Raw genomic sequence first — 15938 nt, 5'->3', positions numbered from 1 at the left:
GCTTGGGGAACCATGCGATACTCATTGAACATTGTACATGCAAAGTATTTGTGCTAGGCCTTTGAGTGATATCCTTGGCTCTAGATTTTTATCTTTTTAAATTGTGGTGCTTGGGTTGAGCACAGGATCTCACTCATATAAAGTATGTTCTATCACTGATCTACATCTCCAAACACACATTTTACTTTCATTTACTTACATCTGCCACACAACATATTATATTTTAATACAAGTGACTTTGAATTATAATTTATATGCTTTTTTCATTCCTTCAGTTTCTCCCTATTTCTTCCTTCTTGTTGATGTTCTCCCAATAACTGGTGGTTATGCACATATTTGGCTTTGTGTCTGTGCTTCCTTAGCCATGGTGTTCACTGGGCATTGGGCATCAGTGTGAGTGTGTGGTTGACTGTATTGCTCTCCTAGACTCGCACTTCTTTAGTTGTGGTGTTTCAGTTGTGTTCTGCTATTGTTTTGCACTTAGGTAATGCAAGTAGTTTTTGTTAATAGTGTCTGCTAGCTGATGCTACAGTTCATGTTCACACTTATTGACTATGGTGCTCAACCTCTAAAATTTTGTGTTTTCCTGGGGGTTCAACCAGATTTTCGTGGTGCTTACACAAAAATCTACTACAGTAAGGTAAGACATTACTGTGAAGCAGGCTTATGGCAAATAGCATCAGTGAAGGCTGATGTTAGGCTTGTGTGGGACACTGAGATCTAAAAACATGATCATATCTTATAAGAAATGTGCTCTAAATCCCTGTCCTTATCCTCTGGATCATGTCTGCATTCAATTTTACTCCATTCTGTCCAGGGCCTTTCAGAGCTTGCCTTTTTCTCTACTGATGTTTATAATTTTTAATTTAACTAATGTTTTAATTAAGCTAAATTTTATACTTTTGGGCTTCTAAAAATGTCTTTCCCTTATAGGATATTTTTTGGGGGGCCACACCCGGCGGTGCTCAGGGGTTACTCTGGGCTGTCTGCTCAGAAATCGCTCCTGGCAGGCACAAAGGACCATATGGGACACCCAGATTCTAACCAACCACCTTAGGTCCTGGATCAGCTCTTGCAAGGCAAACGCCGCTGTGCTATCTCTCTGGGCCCCAGCCCTTATAGGATATTTCTTGATCTACTGTAGTCAAACTTTGATTTCCAAAATATTCTTCTGAAAACCTTCTTTTGCTAGATAGTCTTTTATATAAGTTTTTTAAAATTAAATGTAATTTCTTTCCTCTGATTGTAACTTAAAATGTGTTACTAAGAAAACAAGCAGAAATTTTGTAGAGCTAAGCACCACCCTATTTAAATTAGATAAAAAGTTGGGGGGAAGTCCAGAAGTTAATCTTCACAGTATAAAAATTAAAGTGTTCTTTTAGACTATTTCTGATACCAATATTTCTTTTAATCTATTTTTATATTATTCTATCCTCTTTCAACAGTAGAGAATGGAGGAGAACATGGTAGAATGAAAAAAACTTAAGGTGGAAAGTGGGAGATATACAATGACTTCTTCCAAATCTTGGAGTTGATCATAAAGCTTATCTCAAGATTCTAAGCCCAAATCAATACACATGATTTAGCACTGTGATTGAATTATTACTGAGTTGTTCAGCTCTAGCTTGGGCTTTGGTATCAACTGAAAAAAAAGATATAGCCGAACTAGTAATAAAAGGTTATTTTAATATCCCCTTGATTCTGTCCTTATAGTTGTTAATCATAGTTATTGATAAGTATACTTTTTTTAGGTTCCACCTATCTGATTCTATGATATGGGTCTTATTTGCATTTTACTGATTTCAATGTGTCATGTGTTTAATATTTGATCATCACACGTGATGATAAACTCTGAGTGACAGTGACTACATGAAAGTTGTCACCACTATTGCACCTGCCTCACACAAACTGAGACAACTGGCAATCTAAGATGAGATTGTCTGACTGTTGAAGAGCAATATGTGATAAATTAAACATAGATTAAAAATTAGGACTATGATAATTTCTTTATGGAAATCTAATGAAGAACCTTATAGGAGTGGGTGAGTAGAATTATTTCAACAATAGCTTTTCTCATCTTTGCTCAATTTGTAGTGATTGCTTTATTTATTGCATCCAACCTTTTAATAATATAAAAAGTGCCATATATGAAGTGTTTTTTATCAGAGATCACAAAACACAAACTATTGCATATGCTTCTCAACAATTAACTATTATTTAGAGGTTACCATGACCCTGCCTTCATAATTTAGGTGCCCCAGTTTTTCACTTGTACTCTGATAAAAGTATGTGGTTTTATTACCTTTGCCCTAATTAATTTATTCACTGGAACTATGTTTAATTCCCAGATAATTTATTATAAAGTATACTAAATATGAATTAATAGCCACATGAAGAGAATTATAGAGTGAGGTATACTGAATCTATCACACGTAATTGGTACTTTGCCTATGACCTATTTTACTGCTCTGATATGACTTTCTGCAGAGATACCAATCTGACCAAACTCCAGATCTGCAGGTATTTGGGCTGATAACACCAAGACATTTTTGGAGCGAGTGTGGGCACTCTTTTACCCTACCCCCTGCTATCTTGTACTCCTGGGAGAACTGGCAGTCATAACCATAAAAGCCATAAAGTCAGCAATAGTGGTTTGAATTCCTGGGTTGTGTGGCTTAATTTGCATGAAAACAACAACCACAACAGCCCTTCCCTCCCTTTCTTCTTCTATTCTTTCCTTCTTTCTTTCTTTCTTTCTTTCTTTCTTTCTTTCTTTCTTTCTTTCTTTCTTTCTTTCTTTCTTTCTTTCTTTCTTTCTTTCTTTCTTTCTTTCTTTCTTTCTTTCTTTCTTTCTTTCTTTCTTTCTTTCTTCTTTCTTTCTTTCTTTTTCTTTCTTTTTTTACAATTTATTAACTTTATTTAAAGAACTTGCACTACATAGTTGACAATAACTTGTTCCCAGATAAGTGAGAGTAAAGCTATTAAAAAAAAGAATATAAAGAAAAAATTAAAAAAGGAAAAAAAGAAAGAAAATTAACAAACAAAAAGAAGTACAGTGACTTGGGGCTGGGGTGGTGGCTCAAGCCATAAGGCATCTGCCTTGCATGTGCTAGCCTAGGATTGACCGAGGTTTGATCCCCTGGCATTCCATATGGTCCCCTGAACCATTAAGATATTGGCAGAAGGTTTAGGAAGTTCTTGCTACTTGATGACCATTCTGTTATTTCACTTGTCCCTGAACATTAAATGACCTCAGCAACACATTGGCATCTAATCTGTTCATATGGGGATGATAGCATCAAACAAATAAAGTTGTTCAGGAATTTATAGCACTATTATTAATTCTGTGGCTTTTGTGGTGCATGGTTACTGTTGCCAGGTTTTAGGAAAGTAGGAGAATATGGGAGGGAGGAGAGTGACACACTCATCCAAAAAAATAAAAATAAAAATAAATAACAAAAACAAAACTAATCTTGGTGATACTCGCCCCAAAACTGGCAAACCTAGAGTTTGGTCAGATTGGTGTCTCTGCAGAGAATAATAGAGAAGTGGTAAAGCAGAAACATATGCAAAGTGACAATGATGCATGATGGATGCTGCAAGTTGGCTTTGGCAGGGCAAGGGCTTGGCCCACCCTCTCCTCTATGTTTGCCAACTTTCATCAGCATGGCTGGTATACCCATGATTTTTCATGGCTTGGCTTACCTCTCTTTTGAGAAAAGAGTGAATCTATAAGGTTGATCCAGTGTGAATGTGATGACTGTGAATTTTTCTCTTTTCTATTCTTTTTTTATACATATTTTACTTTTATTTTTAATAATCTTTATTGAGGCCAATGTGATTACAAATGGATCACAGTTATATTTATGGCAAGTCCATCACCAGTGTTTACCTCCCTCCACCACTGTTCTCAGTATGCATATCATACATTCACCCTTAGCCTCCTAGACTGTTAGTATAACAGGTCACTTTTGTGTATAACTTGTGGTTTGGGTCTCTTGATTCTATTGTTGTTTACTTTGGATTGTGTATTTAGGTCTGATCATTTTTTATTTTCACTGGGGGAAAAACATTTTGCTCTTACTTATCTGGAAACAGATATATTAGGATCAACAACATTAACTATATGATACATGATTGTAAGTGACACTGATAAGGTCAGACTCCAGGAGTCACTGGTGAGGTCAGGTTTAGAGTGAGTAAAGCATTCATAAAGAAGCAGCCACCAACCACCTTGGGAGAGTTTATTGTAGGTGGGGAATGAATATTTATATTACCTGAGAGTAGGGTGTGGACTCTGTGTCAGCCAATCAGGTAGGATGTGAGAGAGCATTAAAACAAGATGTGTGCTTCTGTGTTTAGGGAAGACAGGTTAAGGGGATTAAGGAAAGCAGGGTGTGTGCTCTGGGTGTTAAAACAGGGTATGTGCTTAAGGTGATTACTACACATACTCTTTTAATAAAGTAAATTAAATAGAAAGGTATAAAAAAGATCCAATTTTCTCTAATCATGCTGTTGTCCCAAATTCTTCACATATTCACAAACTAGAAATGCTCTTTCTTTCTTTCCTTCCTTCTTTCTTTCTTTCTTTCTTTCTTTCTTTCTTTCTTTCTTTCTTTCTTTCTTTCTTTCTTTCTTTCTTTCTTCTTTCTTCTTTCTTTCTTTCTTCCTTCCTTTCCTTCTTTCCTTCCTTCCTTCCTTCCTTCCTTCCTTCCTTCCTTCCTTCTTTCTTCTTTCTTCTCTTCTTCTTTCTTTCTTCTTTTCTTCTTCTTTCTTCTTTCTTTTTTTTCTTTCTTTCTTCTTCTTTCTTTTTCTTTCTTTCTTTCTCTTTTCTTTCTTCTTTCTTTCTTTCTTTCTTTCTTTCTTTCTTTCTTTGTTTATTTCTTTCTTTCTTTTTTCTTTCTTTCTCTCTCTCTCTCCCTCCCTTCCTTCCTCCCTCCCTCCCTTCCTTCCTTCCTTCTTTCTCTCTCTCTCTCTTTCTTTCTTTCTTTTTTCTTTCTTCTTTCTTTCTTTCTTTCTTTCTTTCTTCTTTCTTCTTTCTTTCTTCTTTCTTCTTTCTTTCTTCTTTTCTTTCTTTCTTTCTTTTCTTTCTTTCTTCTTTCTTTCTTTCTTTCTTTCTTTCTTTCTTTCTTTCTTTCTTTCTTTCTTTCTTTCTCTCTCTCTCTCTCTCTCTCTCTCTCTCTCTCTCCTCTCTCTCTCTCTCTCTCTCTCTCCCTCCCTCCCTCCCTCCCTCCCTCCCTCCCTCCCTGCTCCCTCAGTCCCTCTAACTGTGCTCAGAACTTACTCCTCCTGGCTCTGTGTCCATAGATTATTTTGGCTGAGTTCAGGAAATTGTATGTGGTGCTAGGCACTAAACAGAGATCATCCACATGCAAGGCAAGTGTTCTACCCTCTGGCATATACTGGGGGCTCTGAAGCCACCTTTTTTTTGGTGTGTTCTTATGGAGGACACTTTCATATGCATCAGCAAATGAATCAATCACTAGCCCACTCCTTTTAGCAGAAAAGCAGTATAACTGGCACTACCAGTATACGGTTGATTCTCTGGGTTTACATACTTTCTAAAAGTTATTTTTTGCTTTTAAAAAGGACATCTTTGGGGTTGGAGCAATAGCACAGGAATAAGGCGTTTGTCTTGCACACAACCAACACATTACAGACCCTGGTTCGAATTCCTGCATCCCATATGTTTTTCTGAGCCTGCCAGGATCGACTTTTGAGGGCAGAATCAGGAGTAAACCCTGAGCACAATCAGGTGTGACCCCCTCCCCACCAAAAAAGAAAGGACATCTTTATCACTATCCAAAGCATTAGTAATTTAAATATTGATAAGAGTAGTGACCCAGAACTTTAGATGAATATATATATAAATGCATATCAGAAATAAAGTTTGGTGATGTAAACAACCAAATATATGCTTTCTTATTAACCTTACCACATATGTAGGAATCTTCAACCTCCATATAACATAGTATTTTAAATCTAGGTCACTATCAGAATGTTTGGTTCATGATTTAAGGGATGATACTACCCAAGTTGAAATTATGAGAGAGTTTTGAATTTAATATTTGTGAATAAAATATTCCCACCTTCACCAGAAAACTGAGACGTTTTAAAACTTTAAATATATTAAAGATGATGTATCTCTAAGTGAATCCAATATTCTTATTAAATCTGGGATTGGTGGGCTTCTCCAAGTAGAAGTAAAAGATAAATAAAGGGAACCCAAGTATTATTTACTTCATCTGACTTTTGGATAAAGGCTGAAAATTCCTTTGTTCTCATATTTTTATGGGACTGAGACTATGATATTAATAGTTTAAGTCAGTAGTGATTGTAATCTGAAAAAATTTGTTCTTATACAACCATATGAGTTTAATAACATTTAATTTTGACAAATAAACAACGGAACTTGAGTTTTGTCTATGCTCTCATACAATATCAAGATAGTTTAAAAATATAATATAAGATACCTGGAAAGGCTTTCTCTCCACCAAATTTTAGTGATTCTTCCTAGAAATTATATAAAAATTTTGGTGATAATATGCAGAATTTCCACAAATTAACTACTATCCATTTGTTTTACTGAGTTTCTAGTCATTGAAGGAAATATTTACTATATGTATTCAAGTCATCCTTATACTTTATCTTTTCTTTCCTTCCTCACTCTCCCATTTGCTAACATTCACTGAGTGTTATTTTATTAATGGGGTGGTCCTGATAGAATTTAATCTTGAGTGAAGAGGTGTTCATTTTATATTGAAACAAATAGCTCCTGGCAGGCACAGGGGACCATATGGGACACTGGGATTCGAACCAACCACCTTTGGTCCTGGATAGCTGTGCTATTTCTCCGGGCCCCAAGATTATTTTTCTAAGAGTGTTCTGTTGAAAGGTCATATGTATACATTGGAAAGGCTATATGAATTGTTTTTGATTTCTCCAGAGAAGGGCTCTCCCAGAGCAAACAATTGAATGCTATTTAATATAGTGTATTGCATAACTGGTTTGTACTTAGGGAATAGGTATTTTTTAACTAACGGGTGAAAATATCTGATTAAATGGGATGAAAACAGTTCACAATAACAACTGAGGAGTCTATTTAGGCACCGGTTAATGAACTTATCATTTATAATTCTTACAGAGAATCAAGGATGACTTTCAAATGATAACTCAGTACTTAGGTAAGTATGTCATACACTTTGGATTTTATATTCACATAAAAGTGTGAGAAATATAAAAATATAAGGATTTTTAGTACTAATCATCTGCTGATTGAGATTTATAAACATAGTAGTCATTGGATATAAAAGTAGTTATATAACTACTATTATATAATATACTAGTATATAATAGTTATATAATTACTAGAATATACTATATATAATACTAGAATATACTAGTATATAACTTCTAGTAGTTATATAACTACTAGAAGAAACATGAAACATGTTATATATATATACTAGAAGAAACATGAAACTCAGGAAATGGAATAATTTACTCTGGGTCATAAAGTTTACAGTGAATCTGGATGATATACTAATGAATTATGACAGTATTATGGTTAAAGAAAAAAAATGCAACATTTCAAAAAGACTAAAATTATCACTCACAATCAACAACTTGAAATTACACAGAGTTTATTATTCCCCTGAATTTGGAATAGGGTATATATTTTTATTCAAATTTATTTTCCCCTTGGCTATAAAATACTTTTGTGTTTTAGAAGGGGTACTTAAATTCATTTCCTTGAAAAGTTTATTCATAAATTTTGATAGTCAAAATAAGATAATTAAAATTACGGTGGATATTGGCAACATGATCATATCACTATGACCAATACTTAATCAATCATGGCTTTTAGATTCTCTAATGCCTTAATTTTGTCACCTGAAGCAAAAATGCCTATCTGTGCCTTGATTGTTTTCCTGGCTTTCTCAATTTAGAATGAAATATTATTCATTTTCAAAACATTATATAATGCTTATAATGCCTATAATGCCTCCATCCTTATGTTAAGGGTCTTCAAATGTTTTTGATTTAAGCAAGTCACCCTTCCTTCATAGACATTCTTCCTTCTATTTATGCTGCTATTACTAAGACCTTGCTGTTATGGTTGCTCTATCTTCTCTTCTACATTGAGATAAAAATAGATAGATAGAAATGAGAATGCAAAGAACATAATTTTTATCTCCCTAAATTTACAATTCAGAGGTCTAGTTGAGAAGTAAAAAACTGAAACAAATAGCTATTATTTTATTCTGTGATTAGCCTTAAGCAAAAATCAAGATTTTAGCAATATGGAGAACTGATTTCTAAAATTTTTACCAAGGATAAAAATCTATAGTATTATTTAGAAACATTTACCAAATAAGTATGTTGGAAACAATTTATTAATGTTCATATGAGATTATTTAATATTTTACATAATTTTGACGATCTAACCTTATTTTATTTGTTTTTTTTAGGGGGGTGCACAAACAGGCAATTAGGGACTACTCCTGGCTCTCTGCTTGGATGTTATTTCTGGATGAAATCAGGAGATCATGTGGATTCAGGGACTGAATCTGCATCTCCTGCATGCCAATTATGTTCTCAGCCCTTTGAGTTCTGTCCCTGGGCTAAAAGACTCAAGTATTCTGAGTGTGTATAATATATCTTTGATGTATCTCATGTTTAACAGGAAAATAAATGCATTTTAAACTTTGGAATTTATAATAATTGTCTAAAGATTAGATGGTAGGTACTTTGTTTTGAATTTTTATTTGAAAAGTCACACATTAAAAAATAACAGTGATATCAATTAGTGTGTTCTATAATTGTTTGCTTTGCTTTAAAAATAGATATAGTTTCAGCATAATAAAACAAATTTCCAAGAATTATCTGCTTTTATTCTGTATTTTATAAAATATGATTTGTTTGCTAAAATTTCTCACCTCTTCATTTGTATCTAAAAGATACTTAATTCCAATATATTGACCTCAAAATGCTACTTGAAGGTTTGTCAAAATGAACTTATTCTTACATATTATAACAAGGATTTTAGACGAAAACTCTCAGCTGTGATTTTATAAATTATATACATTGACAATAAAAATGATATCTGTCCTACTGCTGAAATGAAAAGGCTAAATCAGAGTTCTTTGGTTGAATTCATTCTCCTGGGCTTTTCTAATTTTCCTGAACTTCAAGAGCAACTCTTTGGGGTTTTCCTGGTGGTTTACTTGGTGACTTTGATGGGAAATTCCATCATTATAGGTGTCATCTCTCTGGAACAGAGTCTTCACGTACCCATGTACCTGTTTCTTTTGAACTTGTCTGTGGTGGAAGTGAGTTTCAGCACAGCTATTACTCCTGAAATGTTGGTGGTCCTCTCCACAAAGAATACTGTGATTACTTTTGCAGGTTGCTTTGCTCAGATGTATTTCATTCTTCTATTTGGTGGGACTGAATGTTTTCTCCTAGGGACGATGGCTTATGACAGATATACTGCAATCTGCCATCCACTGAACTATCCAATGATAATGAACAAAAGCGTTTTCACAAAGTTATTAATTTTCTCATGGGTTTCAGGAATCTTGGTGGCTACTGTGCAGACCACCTGGGTATTTAGTTTTCCCTTTTGTGCCTCCAATGAGATTAATCATCTCTTTTGTGAGACACCCCCAGTGCTAGAGCTTGTATGTGCAGACACATTTTTTTTTGAAATCTATGCATTCACAGGCACAATTTTAATTGTTATGGTTCCTTTCTTGCTAATCCTCTTGTCTTACACCAGAATTCTCTTTGCCATCCTGAAGATGCCATCAAATACTGGGAAGCAAAAGGCTTTTTCCACTTGTGCCTCTCATCTAACTTCTGTGACGCTCTTCTATGGCACAGCCAGTTTGACTTATATACAACCCAAGTCTGGTTACTCCCCAGAAACCAAGAAAATGATGTCATTGGCTTACACACTTCTTACACCTCTGTTGAATCCATTGATTTACAGCTTGCGAAATAGTGAAATGAAAAAAGCTTCAATCAAATTATGGAGGAGAAAAATAGATTTACACTCTTTTCGACTAAATTCGTCTGATTAAAGTTTATTTAAAATTTAATAAAAGGTCAAAATTACACTTTCTAGAAAATTTATAGAAAATTTAATTTGTTGAGTTTGCTAAGTTCAAAAATAACTTTTAAATATTTTAGTTTTAAGTCATCTGTTGTAATTATTTTTTGCAGATACATAATTTTATAACACGTAATATTAGTTTATCTATTCCTCTGGTATGATCCCTGCTCAATAAACATTAGTTTCATAATTACAAATATAACTTTAATAAATACCTATTTTTATGAGTACTGATGAAATTTTCCTGTGTGTTAGATTTCTCAGTGGGTTCCTGATAGAACAAAGAATATTTGTGCCTGTAAAATTTAATGTTTTTTTGCAGAACTATTTTTCATAATCACTGCAAGTTCTAAAGAACTTACAGGACTACCTAAAAGCACGTGGTAGATGTTAAGAGAACAGCTGAGATTTTTATTTGTGGAATGAAAATTCTTTCAGTGAATATATAAAAATTACACATATATTTTAGTTTCCACCAGCTTTTTTTTTTTTTTGATGTTTGGGCCACACCCGGTGCTGCTCAGGGGTTACTTCTGATTATGTGTTCAAAAATGCTCCTGCCTTGGGAAACCATATGGGACTCCAGGGGATTGAACCATGGACTGTCCTAGGTCAGCAGCATGCAAGTTAAATGCCCTACCGCTGCCCCGCTGCTCCAGCCCCTTATACCACTTATTTTTTAAGCAGTAACATATACTTGTGTTTTTTTAACATATTCACATAATGATGAACAGAGAGCTATGTGGGATTTTCTCTGAATTCTTGATTGGCATGATGAACCCTAACAGATTGTACAGGTTTTAGAGATCTTTGTCATAGTTCCCTTTTTAGGCCCCATGAGTCCCTAGGAACCTTATTCTGACAAATATAGAATAATTAATTTTTAAAACTTGGGGTAAGTAATGACTGATTTTGTCCATATTTTTCATGGTTTCTGTATCACATCATGAAAAGTAAGAATTTTCCCTGAACAAGTTATGTCTTGTCACAATTGAAACATGTACTGCCTATTTTCTTTTTTTAATTTTTCTATCATAAAGATGATAGAAGATTCTTTTTTGAGATGTATAATATGATGCTCTGGGGGTATTAATAAAAAGGTTTAGCTTGCTCTATTTTTATTCAAAATCTATTTTAATTACCTTTGCTTCTATCAAAAATGGGTAGTGAAGGAACTGAGCAATATTACAGAGGGTAGTGCACTTACCTTGTACACAGTTGATGTAGGTTTGATCCCTGGCATCCCATGTGGTAACCCAAGCATCATCAGGCATGATCCCTGACAATAGAACTAGGAGTCAGCCCTGAGCACAACTGGGTGGGGCTCCAAAACTGAAACAACAACAACAACAACAACAACACAAAAGTGAGTAATGGGATGCAATTAATTGACATTCACAAAATAACTTTGGTCATCACATCTGGGAAATCTGGTCAAGTAACATTTGAATGTAATATAAGCTTCTATATAGAAAGCAGTCATCTGGAATTTGGAAATTATTTTACTAGATTATGTTCCTTGGTGTTCTGAAATTTCCTTCTCATAGGTCAAAGGAACCCTGTAAATAAATCCATTTAGAAAAATACATTCTCTCCTAGAATCTAAACCCCAAAATATATTCATGTTTTGGTTCTTTGTTTAATATACATTAATTCAAGAAGCTATTGTTTGGGCTGACTGTTAATGGATTATGCCTTGGGAATTCATTGTTTAGTAGAAGAACACTGGGAATAGGAGAACAAGTTAAATTACCTCCTACATATTTGTCTCCTGGGGAGGAACAGAAAAGATTCAAGGATGCTTGCACAGATAATAATTTCAGAGGCATAGTGATGCTCTATTGAGATCTAAGTTCAAGAAAATCAACCAGTGTAGAGGATCTCTTTAATGATCTTCTTTTAAATAGTAACAATTCTGATGGTAGCAAGTTAAACACATGGCATTAGAAGGACTGATCTTAAAATTATGCTTTTTTTTTGAGGTTGGATATAATATCAGAACTTTGAACCATGATGCAAATGAAAAAAACAGGACTTAAAAATGTAAAGATGGGGCCGGGTAGGTGGCGCTGGAGGTAAGGTGTCTGCCTTGCAAGCGCTAGCCAAGGAAGGACCTCGGTTCGATCCCCCGGCGTCCCATATGGTCCACCCAAGCCAGGGGCGATTTCTGAGCATATAGCCAGGAGTAACCCCTGAGCGTCAAACGGGTGTGGCCCAAAAACCAAAAAAAAAAAAAAAAAAAAAAAAAAAAAAAAAAAAAAAATGTAAAGATGTGTGGGGCCTGAGAGATAGCATGGAGTTAGAGCATTTGCCTTGCATGTTGAAGATATGGTGGTTTGAATCCCAGCATCCCATATGTTCTCCTGAGCCTTCTAGGAGCGATTTTTGAGTGTAGAGTCAGGAGTAATCCCTGAGCACAGCTGGGTGTGACCTAAAAACAAAACAAACAAATAAACAAACAAAAAAGTAAGATGTGATGTCTCTTAGTATTAAAATATTTCAGTGGCTCCACATCACTAATCATCAGGGAGATGCAAATCAAAAACAACTATGAGGTACCATCTCACACCACAGAGATTGGCACACATCACAAAGATTGAGAACAAGCAGTGCTGGCAGGGATGTGGAGAGAAAGAAACTCTTATGTGAAAGACCTATACAAAGAAAACTATAAAACTCTGCTCCAAGAAATAAGAGAGGACATGCAGAAATGGCAGCACATACCCTGCTCATGGACTGGCAGGATTAACATCATTAAAATGGCAACACTCCCCAAAGCATTGTAAAATTTAATGGGATCCCTTTAAAGATACCCATGACATTCTTCAAAGAAGTGGATCAGGCACTTTTGAAATTCATTTGTAACAATAAACCCCCTAGAATAGCTAAAGCAATCATTGGGAAAAGGAATATGTGAGGCATTACTTTCCCCAACTTTAGACTGCATTATAAAGCAATAGTTATCAAAACAGCATGATATTGGAATAAAGACAAACCCTCAGATTAGTGGAATAGGCTTGAGTACTCAGAGAATGTTCCCTAGACATACAGTCACCTAATTTTTGATAAAGGATTAAGAAATCCTAAGTGGAGCAGGGAAAGCCTCTTCAACTATTGGTGTTGGCACTCTTCAACAATTGGTGTTGGCACAACTGGTTATCCACTTGCATAAAAGCGAACTCAGACCCCCAGCTAACAGCATGTTCAAAGGTAAAATCCAAATGGATTAAAGACCTTGATATCAGACCTGAAACCATAAGGTATAAAGAATAACACATAGGTAAAACATGACATTGAGGCTAAAGGCATTTTCAAGGAGGAAACAGCACTCTCCAAACAAGTGGAAGCAGAGATATACAGATGGCACTATATTAAGCTAAGAAACTTCTGCACCTCAAAGGAAATAGCGCCCAGGATACAAGGGCCACCCACTGAGTGGGAGAAACTATTTACCCAATACCCATCAGATAAGGGGCTAGTATTCAAAATATACAAGGCACTGACAGAACTTTTTTTTTTAGGAGGGAGAGATGGGGTTCTGTCTAGATGTTCTTTTCTTTTTTTCTTTTTTTTACTGTAAGAATTTATTTAAGAGACAAAATTGATTAACATAATGAGGTAAACTAACATAACATAATATAGTGACATAACATAACATAATATAATTGATATAATAATAATACATGTAAGTCAAAGAAAGTTTCTGATTAAAAACACAATTTTTTCCATAATGGCTTACATAACTTTCACATTAGTATTTTAGGTACATATTAACATTGAATCAGGGGAATACCCATCACCAACTATGTCCTCCCCCCATTCCAGTTCCCTTTCTACAACCCATATACCCCACCATCACCCCCCGGGCTGTTAGAGTAGGTGGACCCCTCTTTGTCTGGCTTACTATTAGTGATCACATATTTGTTTGGTCCTGAAACCCTCCCTTGTGTTCCCCTCTATTTAAGAGGCAGAGCTAGAAAAATCGAGGTATATGGTTTTGTTTGAAGGAAAGAAAAGCAATAGATTAGGGTACAAAATAAGAGGAAAAAAAGAAGTCAAAAGTCAAATATGCTGAAAATGGGCAGAGTCCCTCTAGAGGCTTCCAACCTCAGTTTGAGAGAGGATGTGAAAAAGGTAATTGAAGTACCACAACAATACAGAAAGAAATATCGAATTAAATAACTGGTGAGCACTACAGCAATAAAGACAGGCACCACACAATAGTCTTGGTTCTGAAATCAAATCATGCTTGAGTGCAAAAAGAAAGAGAAAGACAAGACAAAATAAAATAAAATAATATTGGAAACATCAACCTTAATCTCCACACCAAAATAAAGACGTCAAAAAAATCAATCAATCGATAAATAAACATGTGGAAAAATGATTGTTTTGTGCTTTTTTTTTTCTCCTTTTCTTTATCCCCCTGCATAGGCACAGTAACTATTGGGGATATTGTAGAGGAAATTCCCTTAACCTAGGAGATACAGGGTTTCTCCACCCCTGAAGTATACTGTCATGGGATTAACTCTAGACTCCTTGCATGATCATTTACTCTCCCCTTGCTGCTTTCGTGGTGTGTGGAAGACTTCTGCTTTGTCTTGGATGGTAAAATCAAACCTCTGTATCTAGAGATCTTGGTGGCTGTGCAGCTCAGGGAATGGAGTTTATGAAGTCTTTCTTTGTGGTTCTAGCAGTTATGCTTCTTTAGTGTCATTTTAATCCATCTTCTGTATTTGGTGTTCTTGGTCCTAGAATGGATCCTGGGATAAAGTCTTTCGTTATGTTTCCAGAAGACCCGTTCAGTTGCGGTTGTCTCAGTTGCGGTTGTCAGACTTCTGGAATTGGAGCTCTTGTTTGTTGACCAGATTGTATACCAAAAGCTAGGCTAGAGTTCTTTGTTGCTGTTGGTGGTGGTGGTCCCTGGATGCGTACTGTCCAGTCTTGGTTACAACAACCAGTCGTCTGTATATAGCGATCTTGGCTTTTGCACAGATCAAAGGGTGACATGTTTTCTGATTTTGTCTTATCGATAGCTGATGAGGAAGGACAACTTGCTCTTAGATAAAGTTGTTCCCATTTCCTCATTGGCACTGACAGAAATTTAGAAGAAAAAAAAAATCTAATCCTATCAAAAAATGGTGAGAAGAAATGAACAGACACTTTGTAAAAGAAGAAATACAAATGACCAAAAGGCATATGAAAAAATCACTAATTATCAGGGAGATGCAAATCAAAACAACTATGAGGTACCATCTCACGCCACAGAGATTGGCGCACATCACAAAGAATGAGAACAAGCAGTGCTGGCAGGGATGTGGTGAGAAAGGAACTCTTATTCACTGCTGGTGGGAATGCCGTCTAGTCCAACCTTTATGGAAAGTGATATGGAGATTCCTCCAAAATTGAAAATTGAGCTCCCATACAATCCAGCTATACCACTCCTAGGGATATACCCTAGGAATACAAAAATACAAACAAAATCCCTTCCTCACACCTATATTCATTGCAGTGCTATTTACAATAGCCAGACTCTGGAAACAACCAAGATGCCCATCAAGAGATGAATGGCTAGAGAAACTGTGGTACATACACAATAGATATTATGCAGCCATCAGGAGAGATGAAGTCATGAAATTTCCTATACATGGATGTACATGGAATCTATTATGCTAAGTGAAATAAGTCAGAAGGAGAGAGATAGATGCAGAATAGTCTCCCTCATCTATGTTTTTTTTCTTTTTTTCTTTTTGGTTTTTGGACCACACTCGTTTGACGCTCAGGGATTACTCCTGGCTATGCACTCAGAAATCGCTCCTGGCTT

At 35.4% G+C, this 15938-nt stretch overlaps 1 protein-coding gene across 1 annotated transcript; it reads left to right on the top strand.

The window, feature by feature from the left end:
- Positions 1-9158: 9158 nt before the first annotated feature.
- LOC126018531 (olfactory receptor 10A3-like) lies at positions 9159-11344 on the top strand. The gene is made up of 2 exons (XM_049780660.1): positions 9159-10015; positions 11296-11344. Exons 1-2 carry the CDS (start codon positions 9240-9242, stop codon positions 11342-11344), a joined length of 825 nt encoding a protein of 274 aa, XP_049636617.1. The 5' UTR covers positions 9159-9239.
- The last annotated feature ends 4594 nt before the right edge of the window (positions 11345-15938 follow it).

Source organism: Suncus etruscus, chromosome 9, assembly GCF_024139225.1.
Source record: "Suncus etruscus isolate mSunEtr1 chromosome 9, mSunEtr1.pri.cur, whole genome shotgun sequence".
In the NCBI taxonomy this organism is placed as follows: Eukaryota; Metazoa; Chordata; class Mammalia; order Eulipotyphla; family Soricidae; genus Suncus; species Suncus etruscus.
This window is presented reverse-complemented; position numbering and strand designations above follow the sequence as displayed.